The 21,145-nt window shown below is 48.0% G+C and overlaps 3 protein-coding genes across 5 annotated transcripts in view; 1 reads left to right on the forward strand and 2 right to left on the reverse strand.

The window, feature by feature from the left end:
- The window catches only part of SIRT6 (sirtuin 6), a 245,771-nt gene that overhangs the window by 43,902 nt on the left and 180,724 nt on the right, over window positions 1-21,145 (forward strand). The window lies entirely within an intron of this gene.
- Window positions 1-21,145, reverse strand: part of PTBP1 (polypyrimidine tract binding protein 1) — a 39,273-nt gene that overhangs the window by 10,411 nt on the left and 7,717 nt on the right. Inside the window, exons 3-11 of one of the 3 annotated variants that reach the window (XM_053372947.1) lie at window positions 12,631-12,706; window positions 12,156-12,227; window positions 10,461-10,633; window positions 8,961-9,107; window positions 7,368-7,538; window positions 6,060-6,170; window positions 4,071-4,245; window positions 2,816-2,893; window positions 791-939 (exon numbers count right to left, since the gene is read on the reverse strand). In XM_053372947.1, the coding sequence (XP_053228922.1) occupies window positions 791-939; window positions 2,816-2,893; window positions 4,071-4,245; window positions 6,060-6,170; window positions 7,368-7,538; window positions 8,961-9,107; window positions 10,461-10,633; window positions 12,156-12,227; window positions 12,631-12,706 (1,152 nt within the window). The remainder of the gene's footprint in view (window positions 1-790; window positions 940-2,815; window positions 2,894-4,070; window positions 4,246-6,059; window positions 6,171-7,367; window positions 7,539-8,960; window positions 9,108-10,460; window positions 10,634-12,155; window positions 12,228-12,630; window positions 12,707-21,145) is intronic. The other 2 variants (XM_053372948.1, XM_053372949.1) reach the window with 2 other exon arrangements.
- Window positions 1-21,145, reverse strand: part of MISP (mitotic spindle positioning) — a 52,911-nt gene that overhangs the window by 3,135 nt on the left and 28,631 nt on the right. The gene's annotated exons all lie outside the window — the stretch shown is intronic.

Here is a 21,145-nt window from a genome sequence, read left to right on the forward strand (position 1 = left end):
TGGGAATGTTAAAATGGAACTTAAAAATGTTTTAAAGGAGCAAAAATTAAGTAAGGCACAACAACACCAACAACTTTAAAGGAATTTCGGTCAAAGGTGGGAATGTACCAGTGCATGACAAAGGAAATATATAACTTGCAAAAGGTAAAATGAAGCTAAAGCTGGCAAGGGGAGGGGAGGGCAAGGAATTAAGACACCCATGAAGGGGAACAGAAGCCACATCGTCACTCCAACTGAAGAGTTCTTAAAAAGTCATGACATGCCAAAGGGAGAAACCAAAGGGGAGGATCTGGGCTACTGTGAGGTCGACCCAAGTAGAGACAAAAGCTTAGCGGGAGATTTCACATTCTGAATTTTTCGCTGTTGGGAGTGAGAGCAGACCAGCTAAACCTTTGCGCTTGGTAAGGCAAGGAAGAGGGCAAATGGTTTATAAAGGCTTCCACCTGTGTCTTTTAAGTCAGGGATGGGGAACCTCTGGCAATAGGAATTGGGGGTCCAGCAATGTCTGGGGAGCGGCAGCTTCACCCCCCTTCTTGCTTTAAGTCACCCACTTAAGAATTACACCGGGCTGCCCGTTCATTCCCCCCTCATTTTATCGCATTCCAGTTCAGAGAAAGGAAAGGTGTTTGGCATTGTGACGCTTCAGCGTTAAAGCATTTCGTGAGAAGCGACTGGAGAGATAGGCGAGAGCAGAAAGTAACTGGAAGAAGCAAAAGTAAATAATAATATAGATATATATATATGAGATATTAAAGTTGGACAGAAGATTTATTACAAGGCTTCCACTAACCTCGGCGTTCAAATTGCTAACCAGCAGAACGGAGTTCCCAGCCCCGGAAAGGCCGGGAATTGCAATCCGCCCTGCGGCTGCTGCGGCGGCCGCTGCTGAAGGGATACCCAAAGGAGCTAGAGCTCCGTGTACATTGGGGACTGAGAGGCCTGGAAAAATTAAAGCGTATTAACCAGTGAATGGAAGTCCACAGCGCATCCTCGGCCGACTCGCCGTGGGGCTGACCCACAGTGCTTCTTTGGAGAGAGGGGGTTTGCGTCTCGGTGCCCCCATCCTCCCTCAACGCAAAGGGCCACAGAGCCTCTCCAGTTCTGGCATTTGTGCTCTCGGGCTTCTGGCAAGAGTTAGGGGTGGGGAAAGGCATTTTTCTCTCTCCTTGGGTGCTGGGGGGGCAACCAGACAAGCTCTAGGTGTGTCTGGTTTTCGAACTGGATTCGGCAACATTCCATGGGTTTATCTAAAGCAAAAAATTCCACCACTGGGGAGAGAAGCAGGGGAAAGGGGGGTGCGACACACACAAAAAGCGGTGCATTCCTAAGGGGACTTTCCACCAATGCATGCCTGGAAGTGCCTCATTCAGTCGGATCATGCACATACCAAACCACAGCTGTGTGCATTCCAGGCACTTTAAAAATATATATGCACATATATATTCTACAAGGGTTTCGTTTTCAGAAGGGGGCCTTTCAAAAGCAGGCGTCTGAACGCCAGCGTATTTGAAAAGCCCCCTTGCGTGTTACCACTCATCAAAATTCCTCGCTCGAAACACACACGTTTTACCTCTTGTACGCCACAGCACACAAATAAAGAGGAGGGGTGGTTGGTTCTGCCATTTCCCCATGGGATTACACCACGGGCAGGGAGACAGAGGTACAGGGGCCGAGCATTATCAATATATGAGCCCCGTCACACGAACACCGCCCCCCAACTGCTGTTATTTGCAGCAAGCTTCAGAAACAAAGAATCTCACCCGAGATTGCTATAGGGAGGCCTGCCTAGACACTTAGACCAACTGCTACTAGGGTCCTTACCCCAAAAGCAGCAGTGAATCTCAGGACGGTCTGTGATCCTTCCCACCCTCCAAAATTCTCCCCTTGGTAACCCCATAAAGTGCTTCGTCCAAACTTCCTTGGGCCAAATATCTGTTTGCTGCTGCAACTGTGCTATTGTACAAAAGCCGAACCCTTAGTGGTCAGCAGAGTATGGGCAGGATCGTACCCACGAGGACGTTGGCACGCTTGGGGGAAATCTCCCAGATTTTGCAAGTAGTACAAAAAGGACTTTTGGGAAATAGCTGGAGCCTCTGGCTATGGAATGCTGAGCATCTGTTGGGGAAACAAATACAGATTTTTTTTTTTTGGGGGGGGAAATATCCTGGAAGGGGGGGCAATGCTAGCTGGCACCCCTAAAAAGGAACACTCCATGCCACAGCATTTTGCCCTGGCTTCCCCCGCAGCTTCCTTAGCTTTTCAAGTTATATACAAAACCCTTTTGCCTTGAGCGTAATTCTAGCTATCTCTTCTTGCTCATTTTGGATGCCCGCTTAGGTATTCACTGGGCTTAAGTATTCACTTAAGTATTCGCCCAGAGTGGCTGGGGAAACTCAGCCAGATGGGCGGGGTATAAATAATAAATTATTATAATTATTACTTCTGTGCGGTTCCTACCTCCCTCCTCTTTGTGAGATCAGCGTTGGGACGTTAAAAAGAGAGGAAACCAGCCCTAATAACCAAAGAGGAAATTTGTCCCGCAGGGATCTTCAAGGATGACAATTAATTTTTTTAAAAAAAAACCCAGGGGCTCAAATGCCAAAACTCCAAGGTCTGCCTAACGCAGATTATGCCCAAGGACTTCGTAATCTCTTCCTTTCCTCAGCTCCCCAGACGGGTCGCCCCTGATCTGCTGGCTGCATTTTGGAGTCTTACAGACCATAAGGGTGAAGGGGAAGGAGGTGCCGGCGTCTGTACGGCAGAACCATGCGAGTGGCGTTTGGGAAAAGGCAGCAGCCTCAAAAAGGAACAGTACCTGCAGCTTGAGGAATCGCAAAAGCGGGCGGGAAGCCGGCCCCTGTGTAAGGAGAGGCAGAAATGATCCCTGGAGCACCTACAAAAAATAAAAAGAACGAACAAGGGGACCTGTTATTTAGATTTAGTACAGATGCGTACATCAGAAAGGGGCAGCAAGAATGATGTCACAGCCTTACAAAGCAGCAGTCTGTAAGCGTCATGCAAGCTAAAGGGGGAAACTGCGCCCCCCACCATCAGTTCTGGGTGCCTTCCTTGGAGATCCAACAAAACGATCCTTGTCTCAAGGGGCCAGAGGTTAGCCACCCCTGCTGTAAAACACTCAAGGTATATTCATGAGAGGGAACCGAAAGGGGTTGCTTCTTTGCTGTCTTGTGGTGGTGATCTTTCATCTAGTAGTGGTGCCTTTTCACCACTTAATTTTTTTGCTAGTTCTCAGATGGCAGAAGCTAAGCTACACGTGTTTAGGTAGCACAGGAAACAACAGTTTGCAACTCACTCTCCCACACTGAGCGTACCCACAACTTTACTTATACAAAGCTAAGGTAGATACATTTTGCATCTGCCTCACTAAACAAACAATCTTATTTCTGAGCAAACATGGAGTTTTAATCACAGTCGTACCCTGGAAGTTAAACGGAATCCATTCCGGAAGTCCGTTCGACTTCCAAAACGTTTGGAAACCAAAGCGCGGCTTCCGATTGGCTGCAGGAAACTCCTGCAGCCAATCGGAAGCCCCGTCAGACGTTCGGCTTTCAAAAATAGTTCACAAACCGGAACAGTTACTTCCAGGTCTGCGGCGTTTGGGAGTCAAAATGTTCGAGAACTAAGCTGTTCGAAGACCAAGGTATGACTGTATTCCTAGAATTCTGCCCACCCTAGTGTCAAAAATTAAAGGATGTTATGCATTAGAGGGTCATGCTTCCTGTAAGATCTATTTTGTTGGCTGCCATGAGATTAGGATACTGGACAAATCCAGCAGGACTCGGTTCTTCCAAGCCAGACACATAAAGGGAACTTGCAGCCACTGTCACTCTTCATGCTTTGCTATGGCAATGACACCCTACAACCACCCTGTAAGGTAGGCCATTACTACTGCTACTAGGACAGGCAGAGAGAAAGGGACTGAAGCTGAGGGCAGCTTGCCCAGCCTCTGAATCTACAGCTAAGGGGAGCTTTGGAAAACTCTTCCCAGTTCACAGCATGTTTCCGAAGCCAATCCTCACCCCCATCACACACCCCAACCCGCCCCTCACCAAAAGCAGCTGCCATGGTCTGGTCGAGAGAGGGCTGGCTGTCTCCAGAAGGCAGATCTGGCCGGGTATAGTCCCTGCTCTTGTCGTTGTTGTATTTCACGTTGAGGCTGGTGAGCTTTGAGAAGTCGATGCGGAGTGTGCAGCAGGCGTTGTAGATGTTTTGTCCGTCGAGAGACTGGGGGGGGGGGGAAGAGGAAGAGAGGCAAAAGGATGGGTTAGGTTCAAGCCAACCAGGGTGCTTCAGGAAAAGACCGCTGCTTGTCTTGGATGTGTAACTTGGGGAAATAATCAAAAGCGAATGCCTGAGGAGCGCATTTGCACTCTCTGTAAAACAGTACTTGAGTACGTCCCCCTATGAGGAATGATCCTTGTTGGGTCTCTCGGGGTTGATGATTAGAAAAAAAGAAACACACCTTTGCAAGGTGGGAGCCCAACGTCAAAGCCTGCATCTCTCCCAAAAGACTATGTGCGGCATGATTAGGCCATTTCCCCTTTTCATTCTGTTTCCAACTGAAACTGTCTCATTTACAAACCCGTCTGGGCAATTTAGACCTCTTATCTCTCTGCCTCTTATCGGTAACTTAATCGCCACCAGCATCCTGCAAGCTTGCAGTTCACACAAACATATATACATATGCAGAAATCAATGCTTATTTTCAGCCGGTCCCATGTTTGCTTCCTTCCAGATGGGACAGAAACACAACCGCCCAAGTTTGCTATTAAGATAAAATGACGCCGATTCTAAAAACAAAAGCGATTTATAGTTTCTGAATTTGCATGCGGTCTATTAAAAACATCTGGTGTGTTTTAGTTGCCAATTCAGACCTCGCAATGGACTAAACCAGGCATGTCCAAAGTCCGTTTCGGGGGCCTAATCCGGCACATTGGTCGATGAAATCCGGCTCCCGTGGCAGTATATGGTCGGCCCTCATGCATGTTCACTTCATCAAATCTGGCCCTCTTTGAAAGAAGTTTGGGCACCCCTGGGCTAAACCTTGGCTTCACGAACCCTTGTTTAACAGGATGCCTGGATTGGGCTGAGGTGAGGCAGCTAGTCAGGGCTCCCAACCTCCTGCCTGCCAATTCAGACTTCATAGAGCTCCTCTTTGGAGAAACACAGCGGGGTCTAAGATTGTGCCTGCTACATCTGTGCATCTCGAGAGACAACGGAGTGCACCTAGTGACCTCCCCGGGTGTAGTGGGCTGCCCAAACAACAAGACCCCCTCCCCCCCGGCCTTGCTGATGTGGTCCAAAGGATAGCAGAGCAAGACGTTTGTCACTGGCTTGGCTGCAGAAGGAGCCTGAAGACAGCGCACAAGGCACCACCCAACCCCCTTAGGGACTCTACTCCCGATTTGTGTAGAGTTCACTCCCATACCTTTCCTTCTCCCGAAGGTATCCCACAAGGCACCGGAGGTTTAAGACCAGCATTCTCCTCCACCAAGATGGTCCGCCTTCCCAGGTTGCCAAGCCCCACCTGCCCCTCACTTCCCTTTACAGCAGGGGTGGCCAACTCCCAAGAGACTGCAATCTACTCTCGGGGTTAAAGACTGGCAGTGATCTACCCCCCTTTTTTGGGTTCAGGTCAAAGTTGTTGAGCTTTTTAAGGGAGAAGGATAGCCCCGTTTTTTAGAGGTTCAGGGCAAAAACGCTGAGCTTTTTAAAGACATGCCTGCTCTACAGCATGTGCTGTAGACTGACTCTTGGTCTTGTCTGCTCACTCCGCCAGAGCATGCAGGAGAAGCCCCTAACTCAACAAGGGTTTAAGACCCATCGGCTCCCCTCATCTGGTTCAGCCGGCCAGTCGATGCTTTTCCCTGGGTGTGGCTGCTGTAGCATGCCAACAGCTTCCAGGAGCCACAGGTGAGAGCACCCGTGTTTAGGCATGCTTTACCATGCTTCTCCTGAACAGCTGCCTCTTGCAACATGCTTCCCCTTGTGTTGCGGCAGATTCGAGACCGGAAGGAACCGCGCAAAGCCGGACTCACCAGTTTGGCGTGCTGGGCGCTCATCGGGTCTGCATACTGCAACAGCGCCTGGAACTGGTTGTTCTTTGTGAAGGTGATGATTTTCAGCACGGTGCCAAACTTGGAGAAAATCTGTGTGCGCACAAAACAGAAAAGTCGCGTGAAGTAAACTCTGGAAGTTGCGTTTTTGGCCAAGACTGAAACTCTCCGTTTTGAAAGCATGAAAGCAACACAGCAGGAAGACTGCAGCTGCTATGGATCTGCCAATTTGCCCAAGGCGCTTATGAAGTTTCACAGCAGAAAAGAAAAAATGGTAAGGAAGGCTCTTCTCCCAACTTGCCTCACCAGGCAGATCAGAGGCCCCCAAGCCCCAGACTGGGCCTGGCAACACTAGAGGGCAGCATAGGCGTAAGGAAACCCACAACAAATCTTTCTGCTTCTGGAGCGTAGTGTCTACGGTGAACAGCTGGAGCCTGGGCTCTGTTGCAAGGGCAGGAAGTGAAGAGCACGTCGCCCACAGAGGCTTTTGTGACTTTTTGAAACAAGAGGACCACCCAGAGTAGGAAGAGACCTAATGGCAAATGGGGCCAGGCAAAGGAAAGGGGGTCATTTCCCATCTGACAGGAAAGCGAGTTTTTTTGTTGCATATAAGCAATGTCAAGTGTGTGCAGCTGAGATGGGAGCTCCTTGCACCCTTATCTGGGAGAGCCGAGCGAAGAAGCCAAGCTTTGCGCAAGGAGTTAATGTGTCACAAGCAGCTTCAAGCGCAGTTAACTTCTGAAAACGCGTTTCGACCTTTAGAACCACACTTTCGGAAGCCTACACCTTGCTCTCCCCCCACCCCCCCAAAAGGCACAGCCAGAAAATGCAAGCTCAACTCCCTCTGTTCTGTGTCCTGAAAAGAGCAGAACTCAAGAACTTTGCACCCAACGTAAGTCGCAGAAAATCTGCTGAAATTAAAGGGCATCTCTCGTCCACGTTGACGGGCCTAGTCGGAGACAAATTTAGTTGGGTGCCAGGCTCACGTGGCCGTGCGCAAGCCTCTATGCAGATACCAAGATTTGCAGGACAAGGAAAACAGGCCCACAAACAAAACTCAAAAAGTAGGCAGTGAAAAAGAGCTTTCTTCGCCCCACAGCCCCATTTTCTCTTTAATTCTCTTCCCTCGCAAGCCCCTACATGGCCAGAACACCGGGTGATCTTTTCTGGCCAACAACCATCCAAGCCTATTTCATATGAGCTGTGGGGAGGAATTTTTTAAATTAAGAAGATATATCACACGCAACCCCGGAATCCAGCCGCTCCCCATGCCAGAGGACCCTCTCTCACCTGATGCAGGACATCCAGGGTGACAGGATAGAAGAGGTTTTCCACAATGATCCTCAGGACTGGGCTCTGCCCGGCCATGGCCATCCCAGCATCCACAGCTGCAGCGGTGGCAGACAGCGCGAGGTTCCCAGACTGCACAGAGTTCACCGCTTGCAGGGCTGCCTGAGCGCGCTGTGGAGCCAAACGTTTTCAGTACGTTAATAAGCAGAGAGGTGGAAAGAGAAAGAGGCGAGTGCTCACTCGGCTTCAGAATCATGTTGCTCCCTGTTGAACAGGACACTGAATGACAGGCAGACATGCAGGGGGGCCTTGGGAACCTGGCCTTTAGCCTTAAGAGATGAACAGGGATGACGACAATATGTTTTCTTCATCCTGTACACAAAAGGACAGGGACCCTGCGGAACTCGAGATGCTGTTAAGACTCCCAGGAGCCAGACAATGGTCAGGCTGACGCAAGCTGAAGTCCAAGCGACACCTATAGGGCCACAGGTTCCCCTGCCCTGCTGCACATTGAGTGTGAACTCTTCCAACAGCCACAGGTAAGACATTAACACACCATCTATGTCGTTGAAACCGACGGCTTCAGTGGCCTGTAAGTTAGGAGTAACCAGAATGGAACATGCACGTTCAGGCCAAGTTAATACACTTTACACTGCTGTGAGCCACAGAAAAATAAGGAAGACCTCAGGTCAAGTGTGGGCTCGATCCGGCTAAGTTTCACCCAGAGCAGACACACTGAAATTAAGGACCGTGACTAACTTAGGTGCATTAATTTCAATGAGTAAATGTTTGTTGGACAGAATCCTTTGTTTCTGTTATAAACTCACTAGGTTACCCTGGGCAAGCTACTTTCAGCTATATTATACCCTTTCTGTATTTAGGTAGGAGTGCAATGTTGATCTAACCTGCAGGGTTTTTTGTAAGGATAACGCAACGCGGTGGGTTTTGAGCACCCTACAATACTAGAAAATGTGAAGGAGCATTGTGAAATACAAAGGTAAAGGTAAAGGGACCCCTGACCATTAGGTCCAGTCGTGGCCGACTCTGGGGTTGCGGTGCTCATCTCGCTCTATTGGCCGAGGGAGCCGGGGTACAGCTTCTGGGTCATGTGGCCAGCAGGACTAAGCCGCTTCTGGCGAACCAGAGCAGCGCACGGAAACGCCGTTTACCTCCCCGCCAGAGTGGTACCTATTGATCTACTTGCACTTTGTGCTTTCGAACTGCTAGGTTGGCAGAAGCAGGGACTGAGCAACGGGAGCTCATCCTGTCATCGCGGGGATTCTAACCGCCAACCTTCTGATCGGCAAGTCCTAGGCTCTGTGGTTTAACCCACAGGGCCACCCGCGTCCCCATGAAATACTAGGTAAGGAAAAAAGAAAGAAAGTAAGGACTTTGATCTGATCCAGCGTGAGTATTCTTAGCACACTCTTCCCTGCCTTCCTTACCTCACTGGGCTACAGACAAATTATGTACACCTCTTCTCAGCAACGTTGCCGTCGCTCGTCTCTTTCCTCGGCAAATTTAAATACAGCCATTGACCCAGAACGTTACCCCAAAGCCCTGCTGTTGCTGCTGCTTGAAATCCCGACTCACCGCCTGGTTTGGAGAGTTGTCCGTCTTCAGCTCTTTGTGATTGGAGAACTGGATGTAAATGGCCTGGCTCCGAAGGACGGGAGTTACTGTGGTGTAGTAGCTAACCATGGTGTTGGCTGCTTCCTCCGTGTTCATTTCTATGAAAGCCTAATTGAGATAGACGGACGTAAAACACGTGCTGCATCTTAGCCCAAAGGCTGCAGTTCAATTTCTGAACAAGTCATTTCTCCATACACACAGAGCCCTTAATACCAAATCACAATCTACTCTCATTTGGGCATATTTAAAGGGACATTAAAGGTGTTTTTTTTTAAGGTGCCTGCATGCCACACAGGTAACAGGGCTCTTAGGGTGCTGGAGTCGCTGACTTCACGACGGTTCAGTCTTTGGAAGTTGGGGATCTGGTAGGCCTCATAGCCGCCCTACTTTCAGCAGTGCTTTCTGACTTAATTTCTGATTCAAACAAAACTTCAAGCCCCAGCCATTAGGATCCAATTGCCATCAACTGACAAGAAAGATCCCTAACCCATTTTTTTAAATAAGCGAGGATAGTGGAAGGTCAGTCTTCAACAAAAAAAGATGTGAGGTACACAGGCTGCATGTGGCTACCATTAGCTAGTGTTTGCCTTTGCAAATTGTGTCTGAATCAAGCCTGAGCAACAGCAACAACAAAAAAGGCATCCAGGCATCATGAGGTAGCCTTGCACAGCTGCTGCCTCTGAGCCCAGCCTCCGCCTCGGCGCTCTCCTTCCTGATCTGCCCTCTTCCACAACCAGAAATGCATAGCTTTTATTATTTATAGATTGCTATTCTGCACTTCCATTTTCTGGGCAGCTTGCAAAACGAACCCAGGTGGGCGAGAGCATTTACGTGAGCCTGGGCAAGACGTTTTTAGCCAAGAGCTTCAAAGTGGGGATGCCAACAAAACTAAGCAAAAAACTTTATACATGCAAGGGATGTCACTGACTTCCAGGCCCCAAGGATGTCAGTACAGTCTCTTATCTTGAGTATCTCAAATTATCAGGTTATTGTTTACCACTCATGGTTTGTCCGGGGGGAGAGAAGACCACGGGCCTGGGTTCAGACGTAATTTAAGCTACACCATAGCTTAGCCCCAGGGAGCACAGAAACAGTAGGACTGGAGTAAAGACTGCCAAGCCTATTATTTCTGCTTTGAGAAGCTGCATGTCTGCTCATTCAACTAAGCTATTATGCCTTCCACTTTACAGCCAATTTGAAACTTGGTGGCTTGCATTTGAAACTAGCTTCTTTATGTCAACCCAACTGGAATATGGTCCCTAAAATTGATATAAGCCTGTTTCTAGGCCTGCTTAGGAAGGAAAACGCCGCCATCTACGCAAACGGTTTCACTTCTCCAAGCAGCTGCAAATCAAGCTATCGATTTGAAGGCTGGAGCTCCTGCAGCTGAAAGTAAAGACTCCTATGGTACAAGCCAATCACTTCTACCTGAGTTAAATGGCTCCACGTGCACTTACATACCTGATTCTTCCCTTTCAACATCAGCAGGTTAGTGACCTTGCCAAAAGGTAGCCCCAAGGAAATGACTTCGGCTTCTGTGACGTCACTGGGCAGCTTGCGGATGTGGATTACTCGAGAGGGGATTCCTGCAGTTCTGCTGTCGCCTTTGAACTTTTTGCTGTCATTTCCGTTGGCTGGAAGAGAGATCCGGCAGGGACAGGTAAGGTCTCCAGGGCAACCCCTGGCAACTTCCTCGCCCATGGCAGTCAGATTGAGGAGTCGGGAAATGACGGCACTTCCTAGCCCGTTTATAAGACCTTTCTGGTCACCATTTAGACCAGTCTGTATTAGAACCAGACTGCCCCAGTGGCTGTCTAGTGTGGCTAGCTACTCCAGCAAGGCTGGGCAATAGTAAGCATAAAGTTTAGCGCGCAAACCAAGAGTAATCCGAGGAGGCCTTAACTCCTCTGTGGCTAAAAGGTGGCAACTGAGCACAGGAGACACCTCTGAGTCTTGCAGAGCTATTACACTGATGCCGTGGCCATGCAAAACTGCCCCACCCAACCCCCAGTTTAAACCAGCCCCTAGAACTCCACCCACCGCATGGGTTGAGCGTAGCTTCTGGCTGGCAGAAGCGATATAACCAGTGCAGCCAGTTGTGCCTTTGAAGACGGCTGTGCACAGCCTGAGAAACGTGCAAGCCGGCTGGTTACACAACCAGGGAAAGGTTTATGAATCCTTTCGTATTTTTGAGTTCTTAAACGCGCAGCTAGCGTGCATTGTGACCCCTTCCAAATGCAGCTGGGAAGGGGGCACTTGCTCAGCGGTGGACGCCACACTCCAGAGGTAATACGATCTGGACAGACTGTGGCTCATGCGAATTTCAATTGCCTGCCCTGCAGATTAGTTGCTAGGGGCCTGATCAATGCCAAATTAGGTTAGGTGGACTAGTAAACTCCCAGGGCTGACCGGCTTGGAGGCTACTCAAAAAGAGCACCCCTAGGGCATGGCATATTTCCCCAAGCCCCTGTTGTGATGTCTCACATAGCACCATGATGTGCTTCTTGCAAATGGCACAGAATGTTTGCACCAATGTCAGGAATGAACGACACGGCGTGTGGTTCTGCACATCACAGCAGCGGTGTGGGAGAAGGATAACCTCTCTTCAAGTTAGCTCTGTGCTGTCAGCAACTCGTGGCCAATCCTTTAAAATCCCCACCCTCACAAGTGTGATGCGGTCACCGAAATGGGACTTTTAAAGCAACATTGACACCCTGAAATTTGCTGCGGTAAATTTGGGCCCACGGAATGCCAAGAAGGGCTTCTGAGTTGCGCCCTTGCAACGCTACGCCGACTGGCCAACCACAAACTTGTAACCGCTTCACTAAGGCTTTCAAATTCACGGGCTACCTGTCCGGAAGCCTTAGGACACAGAGCTAGACAGTAGGAAAGTAATAATAAAAGGAAAGGAAGCTTCTGTTTAAAACCAAGGCCCCTAGGTTTGCCAAACGCCAGCGCAACAAGCACTGACTGGTTCTGCAAAATGCTCAGGCAAGTGTTCAACACATCACTGAATACTCTTCTACACTCATCTGACATTCAAACACTGCATGGAAGTTTTAATGTTAAAAGAGGTGGGGCTCAGAGTCAGTGGTGACTGTGGGCGCGACAGTGAGGGGCCAACAGAAAAAGGCCAGGATCAAAAGTCCAGCTCACCCCCGAATAAAGAGGCATCATTCAGTTCCCAGCTGTCAAGAAGCACCCTGTGTAGTGATCCTAGCAGCATGCCTGAAACAGCAGACCCAAAAAACAGACCCCTCGTTAAACGCCAAAATATCAGGGTGTTCGAAATGTATGCTTGCAATCTTATCTTCTGCTGGTAACTGCCCTTTGCCCTTACCTGTGTGGGAGGTTCACTAGTATAAACACATCTTTAATGAGATGCTCTGGGGCAGGTTAAAGTCAAGGTATTCGTTCTGGGGGTTGGGGGGGCTGCAAGTCTATTGAAACTTGTAAATCTAACAAGGCAGCAGAGGTTCCTTCCTTGGGGGCAGGGCTGTTGCTTTAACGAAGGAATAAGCATACTGGGGGTGGCGGTGGCTGGGAGGGGGAATATAAGGAAGAGGGCTAACTTTGGCTGACAACTGGGCCCTTCAGGAAAGCGCTGAACTCCTTGGGCTGGCAATGTTACCTGCAGAAGCAGAGGTGCTGCTCATGATAAAAGGTCCGTTAGTGACACAAGTAGAGAAAAGTTCGTCAGATCCCCGCTGGAAGAGAAAGAGAGAAGGAGAGAAAAAAAAAGGTAAGTTGACAGCACTTTTCTAAATTCTACACAGGAACCGCGAGAACAGGACGACAATCCAGAATTGAAGTGGGAGAGAAATTGAGCGGAAGGGCAGGGAAAGGGGGGAGCCTGAATTTCCAAGCCCGTCCCCTTCTTTCAACCACATGAAATGGAGAAGTCAACGTTAAGAAACCTAGTAAGTAAAAGGGCAGAGCTACCCTGGTAGTGCCCATAACCAAGGGTAAAGTTTATTTTCTCAAAGGCAGCCAGTGTGGTGTAGTGGTTAAGAGCGGTAGTCTCCTAATCTGGGGAACCGGGTTCGGGTCTCCACTCCTCCACATGCAGCTGCTGGGTGACCTTGGGCCAGTCGCACTTCTCTGAAGTCTCTCAGCCCCACTCACCTCACAGAGTGTTTGTTGTGGGGGAGGAAGAGAAAGGAGAATGTTAGCCGCTTTGAGACTCCTTAAAGGGAGTCTGTCCGCACCATTTTAATGAGCTGCTGAACAGGTTGAAGTTGCGAGGCCAGAACACTCAACCTACCCAAATGGAGAACGCACTTGCCACTGCAAGCAGCTTACCCCTCAAGCAGATGCCCTTTTCGCTGGCACTTTTATGTTTCTCAAAAACTTACCGCCGGCCTTCACACATCCAATGTTTACGGTAACTAAGCACACACCTCAGAACAAGAAGCATGAGTGCTACAGACACACACCCTTCACAGCGTGCAAAAACTCACAAGGCAGGAGGGCATGGGTTTGCTTCTCCACAACTGTGAAATGATCCCAGTGAGACAATGAATCAGCTCGTGGGCAAATTGGCTCTGCAGTTGGAGCAGTCTTCTGCAATCTGGTGGCCTCTGGATGGCTTAGATTATGAATCTCCATTGGCCCCGGCTAAAATGGCTGTGTCGTAGTCCAAATAATATGGAGGGCACCAGATTGGGGGAAGTAGTTAAGAGCGCTGATACTTTTGACCAGAGCAGTTCATACCAGCAAATACAGTTGTACCTTGGTTGTCAAATGCCTTGGTACTCAGACGTTTTGGCTCCCGAATTAAGTTCTACAACCAAGGTACCACTGTAGTCTGTTTAAGAGCCTGTAGCCTTCCATCCTCTCAAGGCAAACACTGCAATGTGAAGGCAGAAAGTCAAGGACAGATGCAGGGGTGCAATTTGTGACTAGGCAGTTCTACCTTGGAGCAGAGACTTGGAAGAGAATGAGGACTATTAACATTTCCGTGTGAGTCAGGAGACACACCCAGAACAGAAAAGTAGAGCTCCTTTCAGCACCTGATGCTTAACCGATGGCATTTATTATCTTCCAAGCTCCAACTGAAAACATCTCATGAAACCACAACTAGGAGCTTGCTCAGAGTTCCTTTGCCTTTTTTTGCTTCAGTGTTTTTGCTGGAGATAACAAAGTTAAAGATTTGATACCTGGCATTAAAGCAATTTGCCCCCAACTAAGAATGGGCAGGGGCAAATAAACAGGAATCTGTGGCGGGAAGCAGCTAAGTAATGCGCCAACCCTCCAACATCCTCCAGCTGCTAAGGAAGAGCTGGTTTTTAACCTCGGAAGTGGCTGGAATAGCAACCGCAATCTGCACTATAGTCGTACCTTGGATCTCAGACGCCCTGGCTCCCAAACAAATCTTGAAACCTGGAAGTGAGTGTTACGGTTTCCAAATGATTTTCGGAAGCCGAACGGACTTCCGGAACGGATTCCGTCCGACTTCCAAGGGACTGTATAAACCTTAAACCAGATTTTAAAACCCCTGTTCGAGTGTATTCATCAGGAGTCCTGCTGGGGTGTTCTCAGCAGCCCCGGGAGGTTTCTAACACAGAGATCGTAATAGCGCAGACATTGCCGTTGGATCTAAGAACCCCAAGACTAACAGGCTTCATATTTTGATGGCACCCACGTATCTGAAGTCTCTACCAGCTCCAGACTCCTACTGGTGTGGGTAAATGAAATGGGAAGCCACCTCTCCCAGCCCTGGGTATAGCAGCACATTTTAAATCAGAAAGGGCCCCCTCGCCCCCCCTAATTCTACGGCTGCCTTCTACGATTATCTTGTCCTAGATTTTTCAACCGGCCACACAATGGGGCCTTGTTAACAAAGCTTGGTTGCTCTTCCTTTTCAGACTCTCCTGAAGCCGACTGGGTGTCCCCTTTCCTATACAGCAGGAGAAGAAAGCTTTCTGTTAGCTGAAACACTACCTGGTAGGGTGCAGAACCCAGCTGACATTCCCAGCAGTTGTGGCTATGTAAGAAGCCATTCACCACCTCCCACCTCTACTTCACGCCATTCACCACCTCCCACCTCTCATCATTACTTTACACCTCAAACCGGTTAAAGTAGGCCACGCCATGCAAGCTTTGAGGAAGTGAAACACTTAAGGGCCTTTCGCCTTGATTTTGTTTGCCCAAAGCAAACAGCAGGGCCCTGGCCAACACCCCTGCTCAAGTTCTGAGCATGTACATTCTCTGTGGGCCCTTCAGGCTTGCCATTTTGCCCCTATGGTTGCAGGCTGCACTCTCTCTCTACCAAGGATACGTTAATTCCTGTATTTCCCATGGGTGGCCCAACTGCAGGGGTCAAACATCACCCTGAACGACGGCTTGCCTTGGCCCTGGGCTAGAAGGCAGGTGTTTTCAAACATGCAGCCAAACACACGTTTTAAAACTGCTTCTCTGCTTTCCCCTGTGCGCTCAGCAAACCCGCAATTTAGACCTGCACATCCACTTTCATATTTCATCTCCACACCACTCCTATGGCCATTCCCACAGCAGCTGCCTCCAGAGGAAGAGCGATAGCCTCAATTATGGCTCACAGCAAACCACTGCTAAATACAATGCCTGAACTAAGACAGCCATGTATAGTTTCGGAATGCATTGCAATTTCTTTATCCATTCCAGATAAAAAAATCTTCTGCATTCAGCATGAGGGCAAAACAGATCTCCACCAATGAGACTGCACATCCACTATAGACATAACTCACTGTACTGGGATACTGTATTGCTGTTTCAAATGGTACGGAGGCCTATAATGTGGTTTTTTTAATGCCAGATCCTAGAGCAGGCAACCGGCATATGCTTGTTTCTTAAAAGTTCTGTTCACAACTACAGAGAGGCAAAGAGAAAATAATAGTCTTACTCTGCTCTCCCTCTCCATGCCCCAGCCAGACTCCTTCCAGCTACTATGGAGACACGCCATGAAACAAACCTGCCCTTTGAGCGAATCTGAGGGGTGTGGCTATTGTTATTAACCGCTCAGAATTCCTGAGCTCAGAGTAACCAAAGTTATGCAGTCATGCTTGTCTGATAGGGCACTCCACACCCAAGCGAGCTGCCTCCAGCATTTACAATTATGAGGACAAGCCATGGTTCCGACCTAAACCAAATTTTAAAGAGCGTCTTAAAAGCTGGCAAAATTCAGCTGCTACACACCGAAAGATGGAATCAGAAGTTCTAGACAGGTTGTTGCATCAAAGGGCTGCATCAAACTAAGTTCTACTCAGAGTAAACCCAGGGAAACGAATGGGCCTCAGGTACTCACATCCTTCAATTTAAACAAGTTTACTCTGAGTGCGACTAACACTGGCTGCAACCCAAATGATTAAGGTTTTAGCGTTATGTTGAAAACTTCCCGCAAACTCATCTTGCAATCACACAATTAGGTGAACTTGCCAAAAAGTAGCTAGAGGGGAAACTTCGCATCAGACATGATTCTAGGGCAGGGGTAGGTAACCTAAGGCCCGTGGGCCGGATGCGGCCCAATCGCCTTCTCAATCCAGCCTGCGGATGGTCCAGGAATCAGTGTGTTTTTACATGAATAGAATGTGTCCTTTTATTTAAAATGCATCTCTGGGTTATTTGTGGGGCATAGGAATTCGTTCATTATTATCTTTTCAAAATATAGTCCGGCCCGCCACATGGTCTGAGGGACAGGGGACCGGCCCACGAATGAAAAAGGTTGCTGACCCCTGTTCTAGGGCCCAGGTTATGTAAGAATTGGGATGGGCCTGATATTTAAATGGCACGGACCACAACTGCACCTTTGTTATGGAAAAAGAGTATGATTGACAGGGCAAAGGAGGAAGCAACTTGGCCCTTCGGATCTATGGCAGGCCCAGTTGGCCTGCCACACAGCTAGCTGCCAACCTCTGTTACAGGAGGGCTATAAACACGCCTCTCCGTTTTGAAACCGAGCAACAGAATCATGTTTTAGAACTATCACAGCACACTGTAGTGATTTGAAGCCTTTGCCTATGAACCAAGATTGACATGTAAAACTAGTGGTAACATGCCCCAAACTGTGCAGCACCCAAGCTTTGTGGTGAACGCAGGAGAATCCTGTGTCAGCTTCTGTTCCCAATAACCCAGGCAGTCTTCAAAAGAGGACGACAGCCCAATAAAAGCTCAGGAATCCAAATAAAGCTTGCAGAGTTGAGGCCAAGGTCACGGCAGAGAAGTGGGTCGCTTGAGAACCTTGGGACATGCTTCCAAGACATGTTTAGCAATGAAGAAAACATGTGCCAAGCACATGGCATACACAGAGTCAGGATGCTTCCCGCCTCAACAGATGCCAACAGGACTTGTGAACAAAATTAGCACCTAGCAGAACCAGGGCAACTTGGGTTCTTCAGTTCTTGCACAGTGCATTTAATTGCAATACAAATCCCTGCTCGGCTTTGCAAACTTCCTAGCAGTTTTATTGCTCCACCGCTAGGTTTATTCAGAAGCAATAGGACAATAGATAGAGCAATGGTCTGTCTCGGTATAAGGGGGCATTCCAAGCCACCTGGTACTTCTTCCACATGCTAAAAGGCCACAATTTTAAGGGGAAGTGAAAAACTGTACAGTACTGACCTGATGGCTCCAACCTCACCCAAGGCAAGGCTTTGCAAAATTAGAATGCTTTTCATTTACGTCAAATTTGGTAGTTTTCCCGTAGTCTTTTTATTAGTATGGGCCAGATTCAATCAGTATAGAAACACTGTTTATTTCGTGAAGGGAACATCCAAGTCAGCCTCTCATTTGAAGGAGGCGCCCCTCCCTACAGTAAGGCTTTGTGTTACTACCGGCTTCGATAATAACCTCAAGAGGCTAAGCAAAAACTTTAATAACTTTAATTAGGCAAACAGGAACGTACAACCAAGCTAATGCAGTCAGAACTAACTTGTACTCACATTTCTCTGCAAGAAATTGAGTGCAAGAGGCCACGAACATAGCCTAGTGTTTTATATCTGAGATTCAGTTTGTGATTACAATTAGCTTAGCAGTCTGTAAGGTGGAAGCACGCTTCTTTGCTCTGAAGTGGATTCCGCCACCCTGGAACCCTCCAGATGTTTTGCACTACAACTCCCAACCACCCCAGCAAACACAGCCATGCTAGCTGGAGCTCATGCCGGTTGGACTCAGAACACCTGAAGGGCCCCTGGCTGCTGAAGGCTATCCTATTGGGATCGTCACCACAGGATGAGGCCCTTACGATTATTTGATTCCACCCCTTTGCAATTTTACTATCAGAACTTTTAGAAGGCCGAGAGGTTACAGGCAAACAGTGAAAACAGATCTACGCTCATGCACACTTTATATATTTGCATTATCGGTGCAGAGGGATTTTGATCCGAGTTCTCTCGTGATTTACGAATTGTGATAACCTGAGTATCAAGGATTATTATGAGGAAGTTCAGTGAGGATAGTTTATGCAAGTGGTATTAGTGTATAGCACTTGCTTGCCATAAACTTTTCTATTATTGGTTATCATCATTAATTTATTTATTGCCTTCTACACAATAGTTTAAATGTGAAGCACAATAATAAAACATAGCCAAAACAAAACAAAACAAAACACTCATATTAAAGGTTCATTTATCCAGCTGGGAAATCCTGTTTGAACAAATGAGTCTTCAGTTGTTTCCAGGGAGTGTACAAAACAGGGAGGCAGCCACACAAAACTGCTCCAAATTACTGTGGAACAGGCCTCAGAACTTTGGATTTCAGAGGATAAACTTTCCCGCAGAGTGCAGGGATATACTGGGTATATAAGGGATAAGGGGTTGCATATAATGTATTTGTTGATGGATATGTTTTGTATATTTATGAGGTGGGAAAGATAATGGAAAAGCTACTTCTGATTGCTATACTGTACTCCCAAGCAAGGCTTCTGGTGTATAAGTTTAACACAAAACAGACCTATTTGCTTCAAGGAATCAACAAAGCTATAAGAATCTGCTTTGTTGGGTTGAGAGGATAAACAAGGCCACAGCACACACGGCTTGCTGAAGTGGGGTGAAAAGCTAAAGTACACAGTAGGCAGGATTTGTCCGGAAGCTACACTGACTTGGAGCAAGGTCCAAAAACACAAAACAAAATGCCAAAGCAAAATGAACCACTTCAAGGCTGAAGGTGAGGGCTATAATTTGAATTGCTCCCTTTACAGCGACATACATACTGCAAAAGGAAAGCCAGGCTGTTGTTGCATTACAAAACATGACTTTCTAGACCTTTCTGATTGCAAGTGGCTAGTTTTCCACTTGCAGGGAGTGATGCATTTTACACAAGATGGAGCATCCAAAACACACACACACCCTTGCAATTTGTGGAGGTAAGACCTTGCCTACCTTAATGTTTCCCAAATACTAGCACGGATGTAAATTAGGGAAACTCCTCTTCCCAGTCACTCGGGTCATCTGTTCCCAGCAACGATTTCACTGAAAAAGCTGTGCCAGAACCAAGGAAACGGGAGTTTCGCCATTTGCAGCGCAGATGGGCACCTCCACACATATACAGCAACATTAACTGCATACCCTACGTGTTTCCCATATTTTTAGACTGCCAAGAAAAGGTCTGCGTGAGTCAATATCCCTTTGTGTCAGCACATGTGGCTCCCATCTGTGGCCAAGCCCGCTCCAGCAAGGCCTACCAAGAGGCAGCCTGTTGCAGCCTTTGAACTGAAGCCGTAAATTGAGGGGCCAGAATTCCTCCGCTCGCATTCTTGGCCTGTGGCCCGAAGCCGTAATTGCTGTTCCCATGGCAAAGATCCTGGCTTCCCTACAAAACCAGGTCTATCCAGCCAGGCGGAGCTAATTGCTCTCAAGCGCGGCTCGCAAAGGAGGGGACAATGAAATGTGTTACGGAGCCTGTGGCGTTTGTATAGTGGGACACAGGCAGTTCAGTCATCGTGGCAAAGGGGGAGGGGTTTGGAAAACGTCAGGGTTCCCCCCCCATCCACCAACCCAAGGCTCGGTGGTCTGCCATGAGGTATGATTTCACGTTCTCTTTCCTGGATTCAGAGCAAGCTAGCGATTAAAATAATTATTTGTATTCCCTATGTTAGGTACCAGCCAATGAGTGAGCCATTACTCAGTGGAGTAAGAAAATGGACTGAGAAAATGGAGGCACCAGCAGCCTTCAGTGTTTGATCACCTAGGATTTTAACAGGCCTGCACAGCTCCCATCCCATGATCTAAAGTCAACAGTGCTTCCTGGTTCCTATCTCCTTTCCAAGTTGTGATTACAGCAAGCCGAACATTCATCCCCCTCCTGCCTTCAGATGTGATTTTAACCAGCTTTAGTAAACCAGAGGTCTCGCTGGGCAGAATTTTCTTTAGATTTCAAACTTAAAAGACAGGAGCCTGTTGCAAACTAGGTGCCACTCCTCTCAGCTAAGTAAGGAACACATCTTTACACTCCTGCCAGTAGCTAAGTCTTGCATTTTTACTACAGCCCTTTCAGGCAGCACATCCTATCCTTTATTTTCCTTGAGGTGTGCTGCCTCAGCTTTTATGCTGCCTCCACTGCAGTTCCTACCACTGCCATTTTCTGTAGATAAAAGCTTTACTTCAAGGCTGGGTCGAAACTAGCAGGATAAAAGGCCAAGCGTTATTGTGCTCCCAGGGTATAGGTGATGGTTTAATCGCAAACCAACTTTACAATACAGGCCTGGGGTGTGCACCAAGACAGCTGGAGTTGTCCCTAAAATTAGGGACTCGTTCTTTCTCAGGCAGAAATATGTCCAGATCTCTCACCACACTTCTTTAATAGCAATGTTGTTTTATATTTTCAATCACCAAGCTATCTATGAATTGCCAAGGACATCCTGCATACAACAGAACATTCACGGACCACTCAGAGTGGGCGAAGTGGATGCATGACTTGTGATTAGGAGGAAATTGGCAAGGATTGCTGACTTTTAACACTAGCAACAAAACACCCCTGCTCTCATATTCTACAGCCGAAATTAAGGAAGCTGAGTGTGTGTGTGTTAACCAGAAGTGGATTTTTGGTAGAAAGACTGAGTACCATTATGTTATGCTGTTCTGAACAAATTCCTGTGCTCAGAATTCTTTATTTCTAAGTGTATGTCTTTTGAACCTTTTGATGGATCTTGGGGTTCTAGCAAAAACACAAGTTGC

This window comes from Podarcis raffonei, chromosome 18 (assembly GCF_027172205.1).
Source record: "Podarcis raffonei isolate rPodRaf1 chromosome 18, rPodRaf1.pri, whole genome shotgun sequence".
NCBI classification, from domain to species: Eukaryota; Metazoa; Chordata; class Lepidosauria; order Squamata; family Lacertidae; genus Podarcis; species Podarcis raffonei.